This window comes from Saccostrea echinata, unplaced genomic scaffold, assembly GCF_033153115.1.
Source record: "Saccostrea echinata isolate AGI-Se365-2 ecotype Australia unplaced genomic scaffold, CSIRO_AGI_Sech_v1 ptg000025l, whole genome shotgun sequence".
Lineage (NCBI taxonomy): Eukaryota > Metazoa > Mollusca > Bivalvia > Ostreida > Ostreidae > Saccostrea > Saccostrea echinata.
The window spans coordinates 1503447-1528829 of NW_026889774.1; the positions used below are offsets into that span (position 1 = coordinate 1503447).

At 32.5% G+C, this 25383-nt stretch overlaps 1 protein-coding gene across 3 annotated transcripts; it reads right to left on the reverse strand.

Moving 5' to 3' along the window:
- Positions 1–1983: 1983 nt before the first annotated feature.
- Positions 1984–25005, reverse strand: LOC133191856 (tripartite motif-containing protein 2-like). 3 transcript variants are annotated; one of them, XM_061327590.1, is made up of 3 exons: positions 24861–25005; positions 4177–6378; positions 1984–3834 (listed from the first exon to the last, which is right to left on the reverse strand). In XM_061327590.1, exons 2-3 carry the CDS (start codon positions 6346–6348, stop codon positions 3682–3684), a joined length of 2325 nt encoding a protein of 774 aa, XP_061183574.1. In that variant the 5' UTR covers positions 6349–6378; positions 24861–25005; the 3' UTR covers positions 1984–3681. The 3 variants fall into 3 exon arrangements, with proteins under 3 accessions (XP_061183574.1, XP_061183575.1, XP_061183573.1); XM_061327591.1 differs by lacking the exon at positions 24861–25005 and adding an exon at positions 21363–21386; XM_061327589.1 differs by lacking the exon at positions 24861–25005 and adding an exon at positions 16999–17085.
- Between the last annotated feature and the right edge of the window lie 378 nt (positions 25006–25383).

The following is a 25383-nucleotide window of genomic DNA, read 5'->3' on the forward strand; positions in this document are numbered from 1 at the left end:
GCGTTTTCTTGATTGTACTTCTAATGTCAAATGGTTTCCCCGATATTCATAATTCATGCATATTTATAAAGTACCAATCATTTTTTAAAGTTTTTACATAATTTTAATAATACTGTTTACAAAAAACATACGATTTTTTATGCCGACATATACCTCTGTTTATTTTATATCTGACATCTTAAAAAATATGGCAACCTACACATTTTTGTGATTATTAATTTAGGCCATATTTAGTTAAAAAAAAAGAGCACTTTTTCTATTTTGAACCCATAAAATTGTGAGGGTGTAATTACCTTAACCTTGTTTATACTGAAACATGTATGTATGACGAAGCTAATAAAATTACGTTATTTTCTGGCTAGGACCAAAACATCCCTGGCACGGAAAACCAAAATATGGCAAACAAAATTTGTGATAATTTTAAACATGTTAAAAGAACCTTAACTGTTTTCATCAGAAATTCAACTTTATGATTTTAGAATCTAAAATGTCAAAGATCATGGCCAGTTTCAAGTGACCGGAAGTTATGCTGACTTGAATTGTCAACAGTCAAGACGCTCTTGAAGATCGTGATGATTTCGCATCTGAGAAATCTGAATTTACAGTTGTCGAAAAATTATTTGTGTTCATTTGCGGAATAAGGCTCTTCCATAAATTTTATCATTAATTCAATTCAGATTTTAGAGTCTATTGGTCATTATCAGACATTGATAAGTTTTGATAATAGACTGGACACAAATATGCCCCTATATACTAGGGTCAGTGGGGTAAACGCTACATCATTTTTAGCTCTACTGTTCAGAGATCAGAAGAGCTTATGCGATAGTAAGGTGTCCGTCGTCCGTCCGTCTAGCTGTCTGTCTGTAAACATTTTTTTAAAATGCTACTCCTCCTACAGTTTTGGTCTGATTTCAATATAACTTGGCACACAAGTAGACTACACTAAAATACATAATTCTGTGTATTGGTTTTTGATTTCGGTGAACGGTGTTGCCATGGTTACTAAAAATAGAAATTTCTGTGAAATACATTCAAAATGCTATTCTTCCTACAGTTTTGGTCTGATTTCAATATAACTTGGCACACAAGTAGACTACACTAAGATACATTATTCTGTGTATCGGTTTTTGATTTCGATGAACTGTGTTGCCATGGTTACTAAAAATAGAAATTTCTGTGAAATACATTCAAAATGCTACTCCTCCTACAGTTTTGGTCTGATTTCAATATAACTTGGCACAAAAGTAGACTACGCTAAGATACATAATTCTGTGTATCGGTTTTTGATTTCGCGTTGCCATGGTTTCTAAACATAGAAATTTCTGTGAAATACACTCAAAATGCTACTTCTCCTACAGTTTTGGCCTGCTTTCAATATAACTTGGCACACAAGCAGATTACACTGAGATACATAATTCTGTGTATCATTTTTTTGGTTTTGATAAAGTGTTGCCATGGTTACTAAAAAATTGAATTTCTTTGATATACTTTCAAAACATTACTTTGCTTACAGTTTTGGTCTGATTTTAATATAACATGGCATGCAAGTAGACTACACTAAGATACACACTTGTCTTAATTGTTTTTTTTTTTATTTTGATGAATAATGTTGCCATGGTAACTAAAATCAAAATTTCTCTAAAATTCTTTTAAATGGCTACTCCTTCTACAGTTTTAGTCTTATTGCAATTCATCTTGCCACAAAAAGAGAGTAAAACAAGGATTACTATTTATCTATTGCTGTTGCAAAGTTTCAAGTCCAAGTGCTACTTTTCTCTTCCTTAATTGTTACAAGTACAAACCAGTAGAGCTGCAGTCTTGACAGAGACTTCTGGTTTCAATAAAGTCTCATTTTTATTGGGGGCTGGGGGGATTATACATTTTTAAAACGTCAGCGATGTTAGAAGCCATTTTTATTCATTTCCAGCCTCATGGTCTCTTAGCTCTGTTTTAAAAAATACATTCAAAGAAAAACAAATTAGAGAGTTGTTCAATGTTTAATAAATAGCTGTACATATATTACATTCAATGCAAAATAGTTGATAATTTTTTCTTTGAACACAAAGTACTGCCTATAAAGCAGACCTCCAATTTTTTGTGTAATAAGTTCCAGTTACCAAAAGTACATATATTTTCAATGAATACTTTCTTCTTTTGTGTAAGTTGAAAGGAAACGGAATGTTACATTTAAAATAAAAAATTAAGGAATGGTAACAATTGTATAGCAGTATCATATACAACTTTTCTTCTCTCATACACAATACCCGTCAAGTGAGAGTAATTTATTTTTACAACATGTACATGTATAAGCATACATGATATTTATTTTAGAACACTTAAAAGCACGGTGGGACTTCGGAAGAAATTATAAACATTTCAAAGCAGGCTCGCAATATAATTATCAGTTTTCCATTTGTAACAGTTTGAAATATAATGCCACTTTTATATGCATTGCATGATTCAAAAGCATGCTGAATTTTCTAAAGAATCTTTAATACATGTATCTAAATGCTGGAATATATAAAATACAAAAGCTTTAAATAAAGTATGGGTTATTTCCCTTGGATAACAAATTTTACCAAATACAATGTGATAACCACAATTCGCCTGTTTTGAGAACAAGTGGCTTCAATAAGAAATGGTCACAACATAATATTTATAGCAATATGAAGCGGGAATACGTGTATATCTGAAGATTTCCACATGACAACTTTCTTTAAAAAAGATAACATAAAACATGAATCTGTATTTCTGGGCTTTTTTTTTTAAAGTGCATGTAAATAATAAATTTGGCATTCTTATACCTCTATTGTAAAAATCCCTTCATAGGGAAAGGTGATGAGAAAATTGACAAAACCATGTGTTTGCTTAAAACCTTGTCCGTACTTGACACAAAAGCTGATAAATGAGCAAATTAGGAACAATTTTTGAGTCTCACATGTATTTGGTAAATATTATATTACTTTTAAAAAAGTAGAATAATTTTGACCAATATCATTTTCTCAAGAAACAGTAGACACTTACAGTTAAAACGAAAATACCAATGATAATTCATTAACCTAACTGAAGCCCAAAACACATTCTCACAAGGGCCGACACATATGGTAAAATTCTGAAGCATTTACCATTAGCTGTGTGCAAGATTTACTAACTCTATTATAAAATTTTATCTGCTTTGCATCAAATTTCAAAATTACCATAAGAATGCTAAAAATATCATTGTCCTTTCATTTTTTTTTTTAAAAAAAAGAAGAAATTCTAAACACAGCCATGATTTATTCCATTTAATTTTCTCACTCCTCTTCCCTATAAAATCGCTTATTTTTGTCACAAAACTTTGTGCTCTTGACTTTCACTAAAACAATTTATTTATTCAGGTGCACTTATTTTATAAAAGCGTGTTCCATGAAAAGAAAAATTAATAGAAAAATTAAATTCAAATAGATCAATGAATTTTCTTTGCTTGCCTACTGGCAAGTGCATCTGGAATATTTAACTTACCCATTTGCCCAGCTGTAAAACTACATAATTTGTCAGCCCTTGCTATCTTAAATTTTCAATAACATCACCTTAACACTTAATTTCTCCCTCTCCTCCATTCTAATGTATACATTAAAATTATTGCACTCAGATTTTTGGAACTAAGATGTTTTTTATTAGGTGTTAAAGCTGTTTTGGAATTTACTGCAGGTATTTGTAGATTTTGAAGCAGTGGTTTCCAGAATCAGCCACAGCAACGTACCCCTCACTTGTCACAGCTAAACCCTGTGGTCCATACAGAGGATCTGCTGCAGTGTTCACAAATGACAGGAAGGACCCATTACTGTCAAAGACCTGTCAATGTATGTAAAATTCCAATCAAGTACATACCAATCTCTTTGAATAAAACTTTTATCCACTGACAAAAATTCACAGGCAAACACAAGACATGGTCATATCTTTTTACTTTTGATTTTTAAGTGATTGATAAAGCTCATTGATTTTTAAGGTCAGACGATACATTCCTCAAATATCTGTTTTGCAATTCTTCGTAATGTATGAAAAATATTCAAAATTTTAATTACCTTCAGATTTCTTGGCATATTTCTTATTGTCTTAAAATAATCGAAACACTAAAAAATGTGATATTGACAAATAAAAAAAAAAGATACAAAGTTTCTGACAATAGAAAGGTACCTGTATTCTGGAGTTGCCCCAGTCAGCCACCAGTATATTTCCTTTCTGATCAACAGCTACCCCTGTTGGTGCATTGAACTGGCCATTGCCTTCACCATTGGAACCAAAGGTAAACAGGAAATTCCCCTCACTGTCAAACACTTTGATGCAGTGGTTGTGGAAATCCGACACAATGATGTCATTGTTGGCATTGATGGCAACATAATGTGGACCAGCAAACTGCCAGTCACGATTGCCTCGAGAACCAAATTTGGAAATGAGCTTTCCATTGGGTTGGAAAATGAAGATGGTGCTACCCTTGTTGTCCACCACAACGATGTGGCCATTCCTGTCCACTGCCACTCCTTTGGGTCCCAGAAGTTTCCCTGTGCCAATCTTGTTCATATACTTTCCTTCTGGGGAAAATACATTGATCCATTTATTGTCATAGTCAGCAACTAGGTAGTTTCCATTGAGAGTTGAGGCAACTCCAGTTGGTCTTTGCATTCTCCCTGCAACTCGGCCTGGGGATCCAAATTTCAGCTTGCAATCTCCATTGGAATTGAAGACTTGAACAGTTTGATTGTTACTATCTGCAACAATGATTTTGTCACTGACAACATGAAGCCCTTGTGGGTTTGTGAACTCTCCTTTGTTTCTGCCCTTCTCTCCAATTCTCATTATCAGATCATCCTCTATAGCATTGCTTCTTCTGTTTGATCCATGTGATCTGGAACTTGGTGGTCTCTTTGTTCCTTTCTGTTTCACATTCAAAGTTCTTGGAATTTTGGAGCTATTAAAATGGTCCATTTCCTCCCCAGCAAGAATGGCCTTGACTTTAAATGGTGACCCTTTTATGTGATGGCCATAAAGTTTGATTGCCAAGGAATAAGTGCCCACTTTTTCTACAGTGTATGTGACTTCATAAGAGCCATTTTGTTTGTCCATCACAAATGGATTAATTACCATGTCATCTTCATCTCTGATTTCTGCTGATAGTGAGGCATACCCTACCTTGACTAGTTCTCCTTTTCTGTCTTTGGATATCACAGTTACAGTTGTAGCTTTACCTGAATGACACATCTTCAGTCCTTCTCCTGATGCAGTGGTCTCAAAAGCTACAGCACTATTAGTCTGAACAGCACCAACACTTGACAGGGACTTCCTCAGGGTCTGAAAGTGAGTATGATCAAAGACTAGACATTCATTTTCTTCTGGCTGATACTGCAGCTTCAAAGAACCTAACTCCTTGAGTTTTTCAGACATTTCAGTTTTGATAAGTAAGATTTCTGTTTCACTCCCATGTTTCAGAGTTTCCTCCGTAAAGTCACAACAATTTGTTATCTTACTATGGATGTTTTCAAGTGTTTCTTTCTGTTCACAAAGTATTTGATGTTTACGATTGTAAATTGTTTGCAGTTCAGCTAATAAAGCTGTTTTCCGGACTTGTAAGAGGTTACCAAGTTCCTCAAAAGCACTGAGTATTTTTTCCTCCGCAGACTTCTTCTCCAAATCCAAAGACCCAACAACATCATTGACAAGGTTAATGGATTCCTCCAAACATGGCACTTGCTCCCTGGCACCAGACACAAGAGTATGCAAGAGAATCTTTTGTTCCTGGATTGCATCAAACAGTGGCACCGTTTTATGACCTATATGTTCAACAGCAGTACAGTCCTCACAAACCGCTGTTTCACAAGCTATACAGTAAAATCTTAAAGCATTACCATCATGATTGGGACACACTAATGTTGTATCAACCTCTGTTTCAGAAGTTCGGGAAATGTCCGACAAAGCTACAACATTATGTTCTTTGGTTTGATCCAATGCTTGATGAATACTCGTACAACTGTTACACAGAAATTCAGCACAGTCCATACATTTGGTTGATGGCCTTGCCTGTTCACGACTGCAGGTTCGGCATATGTTGGGTTGATCAACCACCTCCATAAGATTTGTTATGAAAAAGTTAGTCTGTAATGCTGATACACCTTGCACTGGTAAAATTGATTGTTGTCTACAGATTGGGCAAGTTACAGAAAGACTTTCTGCTGGTATGTAATTTGCCAGACACTTTTCGCAGAAAGTGTGCAAGCAGGGCAAGACCTTTGGAGCCTTGTAACGCTCTAGGCATATCCCACAGTTCAACAATTGTCTGTCAATCTGCCGAACAACAGGAATAGAGTCCGCCATGGCGTAGATATCCCCGCCATCAAAGGAAACCTGAAATTGAAAACCACAAAAGATGATCATGTCAACTTGTATCCTTGTTTTAGAAAAATAACAAAAAAATTTCATCACCTCAATATTGAAAGATAATACTTCTCAAATTTTTAGTCTAAGTAAAACTCACCCATATCATTTGTCAGGACACAAATTTTTGTCATTTTACGTACAGTAAACTGAATGCTGGGATAAATCTATCAATATTTCAAACATTTATTTTATGTACCACCAATGTTTTATATCTTTGTAAAACTTTAATTTATCATGTTAAATATGACTCATGTTCAGAGGCATTCATTTTTACATTTTTCACAATGTTGTCAGGTACAAGAAATGGCGAGGACATTAAATTTACAAAGGAATTACAGATAATTATTTTCCTGTCCCTCCCTTTTTATACATTAAAAACAAGGTACATTAATAAAATATAAACAAGTTTTCTGCATATCTTTGGCGTTTGAGTGCTGATTCTTTATTTTCTTTCATCTTTTTTTTTTCTTTTGAAAATACTTGCTGAGTTGCAGTAATTAATCTCTTGATGTATTCAAATCTAAACCTAAATACACCTAAAGTTTCCATTATGATAGTTTACACTCTTAGAAATAATTGCAATATCATATAAAAAAAGGAAATACTCTTATAGAAACAAGATGCCTCCCTTTGATTAAGTACCATAGTCTGTAAATACAGATTTCAAAACTGTGGAATTTTTAGTAAATTGAATAAACTTAAAGAAATTGTTAATCTGTTTCCAAATGTGACATCTTGAAATTGAGGTTGAGAATTAATCACTGCAATATTTGCAATTCACAGCAAATAAAGTGCATTCCTTGTTACTCAGATGGAGATTGTATAGTGCACGAGCACAGTCAATTAATATCACAAACTACTGAGACACAACACAAAGGAGACCTCGAAATCTTTAATCTTGACAAGCTTGTAAACTCATAAAGCATTTGATAACTAAGAAATCCTGGCAACTTGTTATACCTTTTTCTTCAATCTAATTCATTCTTTATTCCATCCAAGACATTAGAAACTTTAATTTTATCAAATTTATTTAAGTTTTTAAATTGATTTTAAAAAAGTGCTTGAAATAATCTAGAGGTTGTGCAATGTGTCTTATCTGTGCCTTTAATATTTCCTCTTAATTTCAATAAATTCATGATTTAAATACTGAGTTTTGAAGGAATTTTAGAGGAAATTTAAAAATTTGAGTGTCATAGTAAACTGTCATCTACAGTAGTATAAAACTGAATGACAGAAAGACGGAAAACTACACAAGTCTCAACTGGTCACCATGTTTTCCCATGGAAAAGAAATGGACAATGTCTGTAAAATGCTGCTGTTGTCATGAAGTTCCTCAAAAAGCATGCAAAGGAACATTATGATCGTTTGACACTCTGACCACCTGATGTGACTCTAGCTGGGCACAGCAGGTCCAGAGTATGGTTATCCACAACAAAGGCTATGTACCTTGTGATAAGTCAGGTAGATTTATCAAAAGTTGTCAATCACACAGATAGACCAGTCTCAGTTAGGATACCAAGTGTGACCTCCAGACTGCAAGGTCACCTAGGAAGTTCTCCTCCATTGATGAAAAACTGATTAAATGTGTCATATGATAACATACTTTGCATCAAAGTTTTTATTTAACTTGTTTAAGGACTCTTGAAAAAATGTTTTTGTGGACACTGAGGAAATCATTAGCATATGTTGGTGAAAATATTGAGTTGATCTCTTCCATTCCCTGCACAGGGTACCAGGCATTTTCTTCCATGAAAAATCTTAGGCAATAATGTATTCATTGTTGCTTACTGCATAGTGCTTAAACAGGAAAACTGCAAGCAAATATATAGTGTTCAATTAATTTGTCTTGGTCTACTAAAATTTAAAAAAAAAAAAGGATTGAATTCATTATGAATTGAGTAATACAGTGTAGATTTCAATGTTATTTTAGATCTCAGGACATTAATTACTCTGCATAAATGTACCCATTACTGTGTAATGTAAAGAGGGTCATTAAGTCAGTCTGTTTTAGCAAAGAATGCAACTTATAGGAACAACTTTTGTCATTATATATATATATACACGTGTACCTTCATATCATGGGCATTTCCTTCTAATTTTGCATTTTGAGGGGTATTTTGTGACTCGATCAGAGCAAGATTGCCAAAATTAAGATTTTAAAATATTCAGACTCTGAAAGAATCAAATTGTAGAAAGTTTCAAGCTATAATAATAACCTATTATAATGGGTTTTTAATTTCATATCATTAAAGTTTCAAGTTTTCCAAGGTACAAAAATATATTGATACTGACAGCTGATATTCAATAATGTTTCTCAGCCCATCCATCATCCTTCCTCTGTCATTCAAGCCCTCAAACTTCATTCTTTATTAAACCATTCATAGTAAAACATTTCTCAGTTTTCATGTCAGATAGTGTATATCTTGAATTTCATGTTTTTTGCATCTCATATTTGTAAGGGAGACCCAAGGTGAATCAATGCTACTCTACTGGTCAAAGCCCTTCGCAGATAAGGGAAAATTAATGTTCAATTCATAAAATACAGCTACAAAATTGCCCGAGATGTGGACAAAATAGACGGAGCCATGACAAAAGACTCTGTACTTACTTCTTAAACAAACCTTGTCAACTTCCACAAAGAGAATGGTTTGACACTCTAAATAACATGTTTAGCAACTGACTGACAGGTCTTTGAAAATGTCAAATTTCATTTCTCAGCACCATTGTTACGTACAATTTACGTTCAAAGCAAAATGATATAGTTCATTTTCTTCCTCACAAACATGACAAAACATTGAATTTTTATCTACGAGTGAAAATTGAAAATATTTAAAAGTTCATACCTATGCAAACTTTAATTCAAATTCTTGTACTTTAATAGTTAAGAATTACCTTGAAATTCTTAGAAATTTAGCTTCTTTCTTATTTAAAATTAAAATCATGATATTGTTGCAATCTAAAGTAAACTTGGCAAAATTACCCCATTAATATAATATTCATAAGAATCATTATTTTCCAAGTACATGCAGTGCATGTTAAATTTAACCATATGCATTAGATAGTTAAATATTATATAATTATTTTTTAAAAAATTGAAATTTATCATAAATTTTTCTTAAATTAACACAATATAAAGATACCTTTGAGTTATGATGGAGATAGAAATTATTAACTTCATTCCTCCAGTGTTCAATATCCATGTCCATTTATAAGTCAGTCAAGAGTCTTTCAACTCCGCCAGACTTGTAATGCCCCTCACAATGCAGTTGTTAACATTCAACAATTTTTCAATTGCACACAGAGGTACGACAGGTTGTCTAATTCTCTCTAATCATGTTATATTCACTAATTACAATCTCCACCTATTGTCCTAATGACTTGCATGTCCATGTAATTACTTCACTTTAAAATCTATTTCTGTACCAATTTACCTAATAAAGGAGTTTTTCCATTAAAACTTCATAGTTTCTAAGGAAATAAAAAAAAAATCCACGATAGTCATTTAAGGTCTTCATAATAAGGATTATATATAGTTTTCCATGGACTGTCAAGTTTAATTTAAAAAAAAAAAATGCGTAAATATAAACAAAAGAAATTAAATGACGCTCAAAAGTAAATAATGTATGTTTTTCACACATCACATTGAAGCTCTTCATATCCAATGCATGATTTTAGTTATCTCTTTTCTGGTCAGTATAGTAACACCTCTGTGATAGACCCAAAAGTGATGAATTTAGCACCTCCCAAACAACCTCACTGGACAGTTATCATTCCAATATATCACTAGTCTATACTGGCACTGTCCCTTTAAACCCTCAGACTATATATCTCTCTGCTGAATGGTTAAAGCTTTGAAGGTGCTCTCAGTAGAGAGATTTATAATATGAGTTTCGTTTGCTAAATTAGAGCCATATTTCATTATTAAATCAAGATTCATGTCGGACCACATTGGAATAAAAATGAGATGGACACAAAGATTACAGTTAATGTAATTCATTTAAAATTATAGCTGTTATTTTGGAATTTAGTGGAAAAATGTTGTATTATAATGATACCATCAATAAAATGAAGCTGTCACATTTTACATTTTATTTATTATTTTTTTTTTTTTTAAAAAATCCTTCATTATAAATTTTAAAATTACATTTTTAGCAGTATGTGCTAAAGTCTTACACCAACAACATAAATCTAGAAAAACCTTTTGAGTGTACTAACTAGAAATTATTTTTCACCATCAACAATGGCAGTTTTAACTAAACATTTTCGAAAATTTATTGGATATCTTTTTCAATATAATTTCAAGTCCTAATAATTGAACCAGAAAAAGATGCATTCAAAGACTACAAGCAAAAAGAAATAAAAACATAAACACCAAAGAGAAAGATATAGTTTTACTGAGGTGACCATGAAATAACGGTAGCTACAATTGTCAACAGGGGTCAAGCCCAGTCAATGGGTTTGTTTTTACAAAGATTCAGCAAGGTCTTCTTGTCAGCTGATAAGTATTGTATAAGTTCCAGTTACTGGGTGTTTCTTGTTGTCATTTCTCTTCACACCCCGTTTATTTCATGATTATTTCCTCGTTGATTTCATGACATAATACCCAGAAACTGCTAATCATCTGACCAATGAACCAAAGCCCCTGTTACAAATACATCCATTGTCCAAGTAATGCCATTCTTACGAAAAAGTTCAAAAGTGTATATTATGGTAATCGGCTATCTCTCCGAGTATAGCCTTGAGGTGTTGAAGGTCAATATAAATTAACCTTATAAGCCTTGCGGTTTTCTCTGTAAATATTGACCATTTAGTCTGAGTTACTCAATCAACTTTGAAGTACCGTGTTAGAACTATTTTGAAACAATTGACATGCAGATTTTTCCTTTTTTATCAATTACAAGTAGATCGAATTTGTTGTCCAATCTGCATATCAAACATATCTTTGAAATACAATGTAGCAGTGTTATAAATGATAGAATTTTCGAACTGTATTGAGATTTAATGTATTAATAAAATAAAATAATTAAATTTTTGACAGTTTTAAAACCTGTAAAATTTTCATCAATTTTTGATTACTGGGAAATTTGTTTACATTTTAACTACTGGGTATATCTACCAGTCAACTGAATTGAATTATTTTATAGCTTAACATTCAATAAAAATTAGAGAACTTGCTACAAATATTAATTTAAAATTCAAACTCTTTTAACATGTCAAATCTTAAAAGCAGGTTTATCGCTCTGAAGGCCATTAATATCCCATTTATTAAAAACACAAACGGGAGGTTAAAAGTTGGAGAAGTCAAGATATAAAGGTATACTCCAGTTACACCTAGAGTTTTAATGAACATTAATATCTTATCAACAATAATCACTTGCCATAGGGGCATGCGACTAAATTAGAGTGTGATCAAAATAAAAACATGTATATATTGTATTTAAAAGCACAAAATATACCCTTAATGCCCTATAAAATGGCTGTGCCCAGGTACATGCACTGATAAAGAAGTAAATCCTATTTATTTAGAAGATCATTGACATTTACAAATGTTTAATATTTATCTGCACTCTAAATACATTTTTTGTTTGAGGAAAAACATGCCATGAATCGTAATCCTACAATACAACATGCTCGTACATATAAATGGATTGGGCTTGAGACCGTTTGTTTTTTGTTTGAATTTGAAGTGTATTAAATCATAACCTCAAGTGTTAACTTTTCAATGCACCATACAATGGTCTGAGTCTTTTAGTGACCTAAGTATTCACACCAAAATTAAAATGAAATCCTGTGATTTACAACACTTATTTTACCCAATGCTGCATAATCTCCCAGGGGGGCTGTCATAAGTTGTTTGATGTTTTAAGGTATTTGTGCAAACAATAAAAGAAAAAAATCGTCATAATATTTCAATTAGAATGGTTCATCTGTTTTCAGGAATTTTAAAATCTCTTTATAACACTTTCATTCTGACATTAAATATCTATAATTTAAACTGTACATGATGTCAAGCAGAGAACGGAGAGAAAACAGCAACTGGTGGACGCAATGAAACTTTCAAACGAATTAATTCCTCCCAAATAAGTTCATTTTATGACTCCTCTGAGCATTTTGATGTCTATATTTAGAATGGATAGATTAATTACAATTGATTAATCAAACATTACAAGAGATCAATAAATTTTTCAGTCTTGGGGGGCCTATCAATACAGGTCATATTGAACAGTAAGAAATGGAAACTTAATGTGATAACAGGTGTTGTATATTCCAACATACATATTAATTATTTACTACAATCACAAATTGCATACATTATCTTATCATTGTAAATAAAAGTTTGTATTGCTGTCAAATATTATGAACAAAGATAATATCTTTATTATCCATTATACCAGTTCATTCATTTTCATTATTGTAAAAGTGGGGCATTCTATAATATTATACTTCCATGTAAATTAGTTGAATCTGATTCATCAAGAAACATTTGTTTAAAAACACTATTACCCGCTGAATAATGAAGCCAAGCCATGCCCTCCAGCGTAGCAACATTAACATTGCTTGACGACGGGTGATATTCCAAATAAATATTGACTGTGCAGAATTTATGCGCTTAAGGTTCACTGTAATATGTATTTGTATAAAACATTCAGTATAATATAATAAATATTGCATGTAGTTGAGTGTAACATTGAAAATTTTCACCCCTCGAAAACCATTGTCAACCTCGGCTATGCCTCGGTTGAACATGGTTTTCTTGGGGTGAAAATTTTCAATATTACATTCAACTACATGCAATATTTATATATTACTTATGTAATACCTCTTAATTTGTTCCATTTGGATAGATAGAGAATGAAGCATCAGAAGGCAGTTTTTCAATATATATATATATATATATATATATATATATATATATATATATATATATATATATATATATATATATATATATATATATTACTGTCAATATAATACAGCTGCACATTCACTTCCAATTATTCACTCTCATTGACCCAAACTAGAACAGAAATGGGATTCTTTTTCATTTTAATTTCAACACCTGAAACTTTTAGCACTCATTCTCTCTCTCTCTCTGACAAGAAAAGTTAAAAAGATATTTCTTTGGTGCAAAGTTTACTTTGATCAAGTCAGTTTGTTGACATTAGCTTATAATAGAAGTACCGTTCAAACACTCAGAACTGCCATTGTGCAAGATATTATATTTTAAAATCAGGATTAAACAACATAAAAAATGCGACATTAAGCAGGCTTAAAACTTCTCTTTTCAACAGGAAAACAATCTATAAAAGTTCACTGCTCCCTGCCAAAAATCCAATTTCTATGGAGGCCTGTCACTGTGACCCAACAAACAAACAAGGATGTGATCATAAAAATGACAGATTTCACAAAAGCCTGGACTATTATGTAACAGGGAGGGTTAGCCGCACAATGGGATTAAGTTGCATGTTACAGTTTCTCTGAATAATGGCTCCACCCTAATAAGACCAATGATTTCTCTACTCAGACAGCTACACTTTAATATATGGCCTGATTTTTCCCCCTCTAATATAAAGAGTGTGCTTATCTCAAAAGGATATTCACCTCAGAATAGAATTTCAATGAATTCCAAATGACATCTCATGGTGGAATAAAAAAAACTCAGAACCCAAAATTAAAATGTTACTTTTTCAGCAAATATAACAATGCTATCATTTCAGAACCACTATTATGTCCATTCTAATCCAAACAGGGTCTGCAGGTACCATATTTAAAAGCTTGAGTTTACAATTCTTATTTGGCCTTTGCCTGAATGTTTGACCTTGACCTATCTGTATTAAAGTTGTAACCTTGACCTTTACCAAATATGAAAGTTGTCTTGTGTAGTTCTCGTTATGGATAATTTATGATACATGTAGATGCATTTTAGGCAAATGTTCATTTTTTTCCCATTGGCTGCCATATTGGAGGTCAACTTGCCAAGATTCCTCCACTATTCAATCAAGCTACACTAAATTGTTACTGGGCACTGAAATGTAGATATCATAACACTGTTTTTCTAAGAATGTATGTTTTTTTTACAGCCTCCTTTAATTCGACATAATTTCATTCATTAATACATGTATTGTAAAGATGTTTTCCCCCATACTTCTGTCACACATATTAAAATTGGTTGCTCAAAGTGGAAAAATCACCAGTTTGACCTCCAAGATGGTGGTCAAGAAGAAAAATTCAGAGGGAAAAACTATCTATAGCAATTAAGTTTAAAGTTGGGAATGGACAAACAAATAGATGTGTTTTCTGGTTTACCATAACCATTTCTGTTACAGTGTGTATGTGTTTTAAGGCTCACAGCTCATTTCATTATTAGACATGTCTACATGTAATTATTAGCTATTATCGTATAACGTATATCACCCCTTCATGTGTTAAGAGGTTGCCAGCACTATATACTCCATGGGCAAGACTGTAAAGGCAGGCCAACTACTTAAAAAATCTTTTAAGTATAAAACAAATATAAATAGCATCATAAAACAAAGTCTTACAGAACACATAAGGATTTCATCCATTTTTATAAATTCATACAAATATTTGGCTAAATAAGAATGGCTTTGATTATCTATCAATGTCAATAAAGAGAACTTTAGGTTAGCTTTTTACAGAAACCAGCTGTCTGGGGTATAATCAAAGTCTACACAATAAACTATTGCAATGGTATTATCTTCCCCTTTCTCTCTAGAATTAAAATAATCATCACTTTTAATGAAAAGGACAATACAAATGTATAGTGTTACTATAATCAACCACAAAACCTAAATAATGAGGCCAAAATAATCATTAAAAGCGAGACAACGTCTGACATGGGATTACTTAACATATAGAAATATAAACTTATCATAGTAAAATCCTTTTTTTTCTTTTTTTTTTTCAATGAGAAACCAGCAAGATTAAATAGTTTAATTGTCTATCTGTGCATTTAAAATAAAATTCCTGGGGCCTGTTTTACAAAAGAACTTACAACTTAAGACCAAAAACTTTAGTTGATTGTAAAATTTTGCAAAATCATTAATTCTGTTTCAAATTGCTAGGGTAAAAAATATCTTTCTACATTCCATTTAAAAATTTTGAAATCATTTTCAATTTAACGTAAATTAGAAATTTATAACAAGAATTAAATTTTGGTCTTAGTTGTAAGTTCTTTTGTAAAATGGGCCCCAGCACTCTACAGTAATTTCTTACAGGGGTATGTGTTTCGGAAATTATAAAAATAAGGTTAAATAGGAATAGCTCAAACAGTTGTAATGCAATAAACTTTGAATAACCAATTCATACATCTATATATAATATCATAAAGCTCAAGGCTACAAGACATGAAAGATTCTCAAGACAATTGTTCAAATTAATTCAAAAATGTCTAGCCCCTGGAACAGGCAATTATATTACATTCATTAAAGGGTATTTATCAGCAAATTAGCCTACAACTTCCATAAGGCTGAAGATTTTCACATGCTCAATACACAAAACTTTGATCAATCCGTACCACTCTAATTATATAAATAACTTCTTGAATTAACACATCAGTCTGGACCCTTCCATTTAGACAACAATTTCCACGCCACTGGTTTAAAAAGCTGTAAAAAGGCCATGTAGCTAAATAAAGTTAAACTATGTCTAAAGACATTCAATGAACCACAGGCAATAGTTGTTTTTCTGAAGAATCACTGCCTCATAATATCTGACCAATAAAAAAAAGATCAAATGATCATCATAGAATGTTAACGTTTTACTACTGTTTTTTACTGTCCGATCTACAGCACTGTGACATAAACAACATGTACAATAGGGTCAAATCTTTTTGGATGAAATTGTCCCTAGTGATTTTTATTTTGCCTTGGTCTCTAGGCCAGGAAAAAGATATTTCCTACTATATACACAAAAATGTATATAATTATATTTGGAACTCATAAATGTATACTTAAACCTTGACATAGACCAATATATTTATCTTCCAATTGACAGATTAATGTCACCAACAAGACAAGTAATGGGAAACCACAATTAGTTAATTAGTACATGTGTATCATTTTTGACTTTGATAGAATTCTTGTGATTATCTCTATGAACACTAATTTAAAGTCTACATGAACACAGATTAAACATATTTTATCAGCCAACCTGGCCTATATTAATTATATTATGTATATGCAGTGCAGTTAGAATATATTTAAGATATCACACATATAGTTTTCTTGCTAGAAAGGTACATCAGAATTATCAGTGATAAAATTTCATCTGACATAATGATTGTGTATCCCATTCCAATACTGGAGCAAATTAGTATTTCCTGCATGTAACAATATAAATATAAGATACCTGGGCTAATCACCATATGAAGACATGTTAGTTTATAATTTCCAAGACAATATTTATTGAAGGAAAGAAGCCAAACAAAGATGCCATATTAATAAAGCCATTTAAATTATAAATTAGTATTATGATATAATAAGTATTTCCTGACCCTTGTAAAATCCATAGTAACACTGAAACGTATCAAATAAGATGAGGAAGAAACATGTGCTATAATTTTACCTTGCCCGGATCTGGAATATTTTCCAGGAACATCCGGATTTTGGAAGTCCAAGCCTCCACATCCATTCTATCTACACCTTAAATAGCAAACTTCCTCTCCATACAGATATCCACAATAGAAAAGTCTACACAGTTAAATCTCCCCAGCCATCAAGGTAAAGTTCTGCTCTGTTCTGATACCGATATATGACCATGTACTCTCAGGTAACGGTGTATATTGATATTGACGACAGGTGACTCCCCGGAACACAGGTAAAAGCAGGTACATTAGACACAATTTATTTAATTTTCCATCCGTCAATTTTTTGGCAATATTGTAATCAATCATGATTGACCTAAGAAATGATATATGGGATTGTGCATTAAGAAATAAATGACTTGTTGCAATGATGCAGACTTGGATAATGTTTTTTTTTTTTTTTTTTTTTTAAGAATTAATTAAAAAAATTACTAAAAACTTTTAGAATTTTTTACCTGCCATATAATCTGCTGACAAATAATTAAATTAATTAAAGTTTTTTCAACCAGTTAAACTTCATACTGCCAAACATATACTTGTATATATGAAAAAAAAAGTTTTAAACAAATCAAACTTTATTTATCTCTAAATTTAGTTAAGATGAATTTTATATCACACCTGCAAATTGTCTTTGCTATATGCACTTCAAACAACCTCTATTAAAGCTAGTTTACCTTACAATTTCATTCTAATTATACAGGTACAATGCCGAATGTTCCTTTACATTAACTTTAACAAGTCAATCATGCACAAGTTGGACAGTAAAAATGAAAGCACATCTATAAGTGTCTCCCATCATTTATGCAGGTGGGTAAACTTTCAAAACAATCAAATGCAAAGGAAATTTCAATTGAATCAACTTAAAAGCATGGGAGAGGTAAACTGTGGCCCATTGCATTTATTGACTTTTCAATGTCTGAACTTATGGACCTCCAGAGAACTGGAGACATCTCCACCAATGTCTGACAGAAGGGAGGAAAAAAAAAGAAATGAAGGTCCATATATCATCTTCCTGGTGAACAGTTTCCAACACGATTTCTACATAGCCATAAAGAATAAATCATGTTAAAATGATTTGGACTGCTAAGTTTTGATTCCTTTTTCATTATTTTTCTATACCCTTGTTTCACTTTTTTCCTTTACTAACTAGTCCTTTTCCCCCAGTCCTCTTTTACCAATTTGATATCACTATAAATGACAATGTATCAATATTTGTTTTAAAAGCAAAAGATGAACGATTACAAAATAAATCATCCAATTTATGATTAACAGTCTAGATATTCCATATTTCAGTTATTAAGATTGATTTCATCAAATTTTTTCGTCACTGAACACCTGCACATTACTGTCATTGCAGACTGACCACAAATTAAAGGTATCCTATCTTTACTCTTCTTTTTTTTAACTCATTTTTTAAAATAACTTTTATGAAAGATTGTTCCCATAGAAATTATCAACAATCATAATTTTCTTTTACTAAGGTCATCTTTCACTAAAAACTAGGTTTGTAATCAACAGAAATACCAATGTTTTACGTCAAATTGACAAGTCACTTAACCAAACAATATAAACAAACATCGATATAAATTAAATTGTACAGCCCAGACTTGTTTATTTGTCCTTCTCATGTTCTATTCACAAATACATGTAGACATGTACTATGATATTTTCTTATAAAAATCAATTTAAGCATGAGTAATATACCCAAGTAGGTTTTTCCTTGGTTGCGATCCATTCATTTTTTTTTTTAAGAAATTGTATCTGAATTTCATGACACAGATGACCTTACAGGGTTTAAATAATCTCCTGAAAAACTTAAATAAATTTCATAATGCTACCCCACACCTGGTTTATGGAAGCAATGAGGAGATGAGCAAACATATAGAGCTCTAATAATGATAGAACCCTTGCGTGAATTATTCGGCAATGAAATAGAGATTCAATTGCATGGCATTGGAATGGGGGAAAAATTAATCCTTTGATTTAAACTATTATTAACTAAAACAGGGTGAATTCATCCATCTGTAAATTCTTAAGGTAGCAAAAGAAAGATTTTTCACCTTAAATGGTGCTTTATTTTATGGGAATACTTGAGAGGATGGGTTGAGAAAAAAACTTTTCATCAATTGGCTATTGTGTAACAAAAAAAAAACAAACTTAGTGCTTGTTCAAATACTTTTTACATGTCTTGATCTGTTCAAACATTTAACAATACATGTACTTAAAGAACAAAGTAAAAATGCTGGTTCACATTAGGCAAAGAGAATTCACAACTCAGTAGTGGTAAAAACCCATTACAAGATTTAATTTTTTCATAACTATCAGTAATTTGATTTCTGACACTTAATGAAACTGTTTAAATATTTAAAAGAATTTTTTTTAAAAATGATGGGAAATAATCATTTCATGAAAGTGCCATTTAGATTGTAATTTTGAAACAGATCTTAAATCTTTAAGAGGGTGACAGTGTCAAATACCCCAAAGGCCCCAGCAATGTTAAAATTGTAACTGGATCATTACAATAACAAATTGGCACTTAAAAAAAGTGTAAAGTTCCTAATTCCAGTCTGTGGGGGAACCCAGCAAGAATCTAGACCCTCATCCCGATTTATCAATGTTCACGTCTCCCACATTGTATAACACCTGTAATTTTTAATACAGGTGAGAAAGGGTAGCCACTGAAGGGTCCTGAATATCTAAATATGACAAAAGACAGACCAGAATGGAGTAAATATGATTAATAATTCCAGTTTTTCTTAACAACACAGTTAAGAGAAGAAATGAAAATTGTATCATGATGTACTCTTTCATAGATGATAGAATAAATTGAATTAAATGACACAAATTCATATCAGGCACGATCACTCATAAGTCACGTAGAGAAAGTAATAATCTTTCGACCAAACATTAAACATATTGATACCAATATCCCCATGAAATTGTAATTGATGCTGAATATATGGCTTTACACAGTACTCGACTATAATTGGTTCCAAATCTGGACATTAATCTTGTATTAGGTACAGGGTAAACTGGGTTAACAGGTAAAAGATTTTCTGATTATATACCCAGTAAGATGGAAAATATTCATCACTTTTTGTACACACCAGGAAGAAAGCCATATATCACAGTTTAAGTTAGATGGTGTTTTCACTTTAAGTGGAATTTAATTCATATTTTTTTTATCCAAAACATATCCATTTATTACAGGTTATCTTTTTAATGAGGTACTTTAAAAGTCAGTTTAAAACTAATTTTCTTTCATACATGTCTAGACTTAATATTGTGTCCATTATAAAAAAAAAAATCAACAGAATATATCACTCCTGTCAAAATCTAAATGCACATCATTCATTCTAGTATGGTAAGTATAATGGAACCTCATCTCCAAATTAATTACAGGAAATCTTGTTAACACAGGGACAGGAATAAGTTTTCTTTCATTTTCATACTTCATATATTTAAGAAATAACGTATCGATCATTATTAAGCTTTTATCTTGATGTAAATACCAGTTGGTCATGTGATCAAATCCCATAAAACCCAAAGGGTTTTGCTTCAATCGCTGTGCCCCCCCCCCCCCAACACCCTTTTTGTTGCAGTTGGTAGGGTGCAATGTGATTGCCTTAGAAAATTCCTCAACAATTTAGAGAAAGGTTCCAACCCCTCCAAAGGTTTAAACAGGTTTTTTTTTCTTTCGGTAGCTGCCCCCACCATACCCACACCTTTTGATAAGTTGCTATGCGCCTGTCTTATGTTTATGTCTCTCACACTTTGATCCTTGAGATTCTCAGCTCTGCCTCACTGTCTATGAGATTGATCAACCTGATATATTTCTGTAGACAGTCTGAATCACAACCTAATAAGTAATATTATACAGCTATTACATGTCCTTGTTGGTAGAGATCATAACATATTGGTACAAGTTCAGCTTCTCAAGAGACACCATGCAACCAGCAATCTTCCTAGCAAACAGTCTACCACTTGTTTAGACATTGTCTCAAGTACAAATTGTATCTTAGACACAAATATTGACAACTAGAAAACTTTTCCTTAATTCACATATATTATAAATTTACATCTATATACCATTTCCATGCATTGACATGTGTATAGGCCGGTACATACAACGAGGTGCTGAATAAGACAACAGCTGTTGGATCTGATTTAACCTGCCTGATACACTTAACACACAGTAAACAGATTGTGGATGAAGCTTTTCTATAACAACACTCTAAATAATCATCTTTTCCTATCAGCAATAACACATCAAAAATTTTCACATTAAATGACAATTAGCTACATGTATATGTACCAGAAACTTAAAATCAGTTACAATACGCACCTTGTAAACATACTGAAGTCAAACATAGTGAAATTCCAGATATGAGCACCTCCGTATTTATAAGAGTGTCTTCAAATTAGATTCCTATGTTGAAATGTTTGATGAATCCTGTAATTTTTTTTATCCCAATAGAATGCCAATTACATGACATTGCAGCAAGCAGACTGAGTAATCTTCCAGCCTCTTGGAATCAATGAAAACACAGTCTCAGTTAGTGCAAGGAAAAAATCAATGCCTCAACCTTTTGCAGAATCAATCTCTCCAGGGTGCCCAGAACCAAATAAGGGCAATATTTCTCACAATAAAGCCCTAAGGAGTGTTTTATCTGTGACCAGGCCTTTACAATATGCCACAGGTTAAGGTTACAATCCTTATTGTCATCAAATCCAAGTATGACCAGAGTCTGCAGAAAAACCAAAAAGGTTTTCAATCACAGAGGACTTTTCAGACCCTGATAATGAATGCCAATAAAATGTTAATTATATTATTTGTGTAAGGATTGTTACTGTCACAGAGAAAAATTGATTGGCATCATTCTGAATACAGTTGATTGGAAAATAAATGCATCAGAAATCAACTGAAACACACAACCTCAAAGAAAAAAATCATGCCATGTGGATTTCCATTGAGCACTGAAAACCTGAATGGGATAGATATTCTAATCAATAGTCTCAAAGACAGGGAAAATTAGACCTATACAGTCCTTAATCTGCTAGTGTTCAAAGTTTTCAACTATTATCTATAGACCATACAAGTGTATATTCTATCTGTTAGTTTCTCAGGAATTTGATCTCTAGTTACATGTTATTTGAATTCTGTAGATACAGGAATCCTCTTACATACAATCTACTATAGGGCAAGTCTTCATAGTATAAGACCCAATATTCAATGATTAAAACAAAACACCCACTTTCCATAGTTTCTGGTGTGTGGGGGTAATCAATGGCCCCTATTCATTTTCTCACATTTTTTGTCTTAAAGAGAAATTACAAAATTTAAGTAAATTTAACAAAACTTGAAAGACAATAAAACCATGCTCTTGGGTACAATGCAAGACGGGGATATTATTTTGGGTCTCCTCTCTCTGCTTGCCTTCTCTCTGATTCAAGGTCATTGCTATTTTATGTTAGTTTTGATGAAGGACCCTTAATTGGTTTAACTTGAGAAACTGGTTTCTATACCTCTTAAAAAAGCTGAGCAATATGTTATATTGTTATGTCCATTTCAATGATTTACTTGGATCATAAACATAGGTTATCATAGATTACAAAGCTCACCTTGACAAATACATGTATTATTTAGATGTAAGGCAAAGGAGTGTTCTGGTAATGTAATTCATCCTCACTAAGAAGAAAGTTTAGTCTGGGACTATGGGTAGACTTAAAGTCACTTGAGAATGGACTTGCTCCAGTGAAACTTTAACCTGTTCAGTCATCCGGAAAGTGCAAGTCAGATGCAGCATCTGTAACACGTCTGGTAATGAGCATCCTAGATGCATCATCCTTGCAGTCTGTTTATCATAGGACTTACATTTACATTTACCTTGAAAATGGACCTACTCCTTAAATTTAAATCTGGTCACTCATCTGGAAAATGCTTGACACATCAAGAATCCTTCGGATCAGATCTAACATCCAAAGCATGTCTGATAGTGTGCATCCCTAGATGCAATATTCATGCAAGTTTAGTCCATGTAGGGCTTATATTCACTTGGAAAGGGACTTGCTCCTAAAACTTTAACCTCAATGTCACACATCTAGAAAATATAGGATCAGATCCAGCATCCAAAGCAAGCTATTAGTGTGTTTCCCTGGATGCAACATCCATGCAAGTTTAGTCCAGTTAGGGCTTTTAGTTACTTGGGAATGGACCTGATCCTAAAATTTTAACCAGGATGCAGATGCTCACCCCTACACCAGGGGTATAGCATAAACTCACCTCGACTTTGTGGAGGTTAGCTAAATATGCTCTTTATCTCAATGTCACCTCATAATGAGATGCATTATCGTCAAAAACTTCTTAAGGAAATCCATGTTGTGCATGTTTTATTGATAACCTCCCTCCGCCTGCCATAGCTAGTAGGAAAAAGTGATTATATTTCCCATCTGTCTCATCATTATTATTCATGCCTCCAACAACATACATGTATACATATGACAATTGCTGAAGCATGTGAAAAAAAAACATGTCAATAAACTTAGATTTGCCACCGATATCAAAGGTTAGGACAGAGAAAAATCAGATCTTCTTGATGACTGATAAATGGCAGATTTTTATAAATATTTTCCAAAATATACAAATTTATGAGGATAAAATCTCCATTTACACTATTTTTATTGAGGTTGACTTCCGATCTTCCTCTCAGCCACCATTTGTACATATGTGACATTAAGAAAAGGCTTGGAGGTAATACTAAAATAAAGTGGTGTCTTTTTATAGACTTATGTTTGGACACCACCCACATCATCTTACATGACCACTCAGCACGGATCTTAAAACCGATAGGGTAAAACATTAACCCTATAATGTTAATTTGTTTTTTCCGAAGAATTGAATTTTTATCAAAAATGTTCAAAGTATATAAAAATATAGAATAATAAAATATGCATTGGAAAAAAAAAACACGGCACATTACCCATTCTTCACATTGAAAAAAAAAATCATTTGCACTGCTTGTCATTTGCAAATCAATGCAATATTGCATCAGCTTACTTAAAACTTATATCACACGAAATTCTGCTACATGAGTGTATTTAGTGGGTTTTAAAATCACAGCTTTGCAACTTTTATATGATGTATCACCTGGCTTAATTGACCCTTCTTGGTACCTGCAGGGTCCTGTACCCTTTCAGTTGGGAATTTCAAACTGAAAGAATTTAGTGGCAAAATTTTTAAATCCTGATGGCATATATATATTGATGTTTTACAGTAACTGTAGAATACAGAAACTGAGACAGTTAGATTGTATGTATATCCTCTATTCACATCTTTATATAATCTCAAAATATCAAGAAAAACAATGAAAAATTCAATCTGCTTGTCATTTTGGAATTGTTACCTTTAGTTATATAATTAATTTTGGGGGAAAGAGGAGTCAATTTTCAACTAGGATAGGGTTCTTTTACTGGACCTGCATGCAGTGGATATTAAGCCCTGTATATACCCCTCAAAAAAGCCTGTCCCCTATCCTTAAAATAATTTTCAATGTAAATGAGAATGAAAAAAAAATTGAGCCCAATTGGTTTCCAGACAGTTTACAAAGTTCATTTCAAGCAATGATCCACAAAATAGCCTTCTCGATAAAATGTAATTTGAGTCATTACCATTCCATATAGATATTAATATGGGAACCATCATGAATCATTATAAATGTGGCATTTCCTAATGGCATGATGTACTATTGATTTTCTCTCCTCACTCTAGACTATTTCATACAAAGACAAAAAGGGGATATTAAAGAGAATCTACCATCATCAATCACAATGCATGTATACCTACCAGTTACCATGAAAATCCTTAAGCTCATCCGAATGCCACACCTTCCAATGGAAGTGCAATTCCGCCCTGAACTCTAGCAGATTCCTTATGACATGGACCTCAGCTATAGAATAGGTCGCGGAGACTGAGGGGGGAATTCTGAATCATATCTTACATGGGTATTGATTTTTGTAGGAGAACTGAGTAGTACAGTTATAATGTTTAAGCCCATTTTCTAAGCATGCTAGAGCTTGCTACTGCCGTTTTCCTGCTGCACTGGCAGCATGAATTATACATGAGACTACTCTACTGTGTCTAGGCATTTTACTAAGGCTAAACACTGAACAGTGGTACTTTGGAAATCTAATATTGTCGTGATAATGTGCATTTAAATTTCATTTTAATTTACATAAAATATCTTAGGTTTTAAAGCCACTAAAACAGATACAAAATTAAAACTTAACAAAGCTGTTCAAAATATAATGAAATATTAAACAAATAATGAAATTGCAACTACCAGCAAGTATATGAAGATTTCTGCATA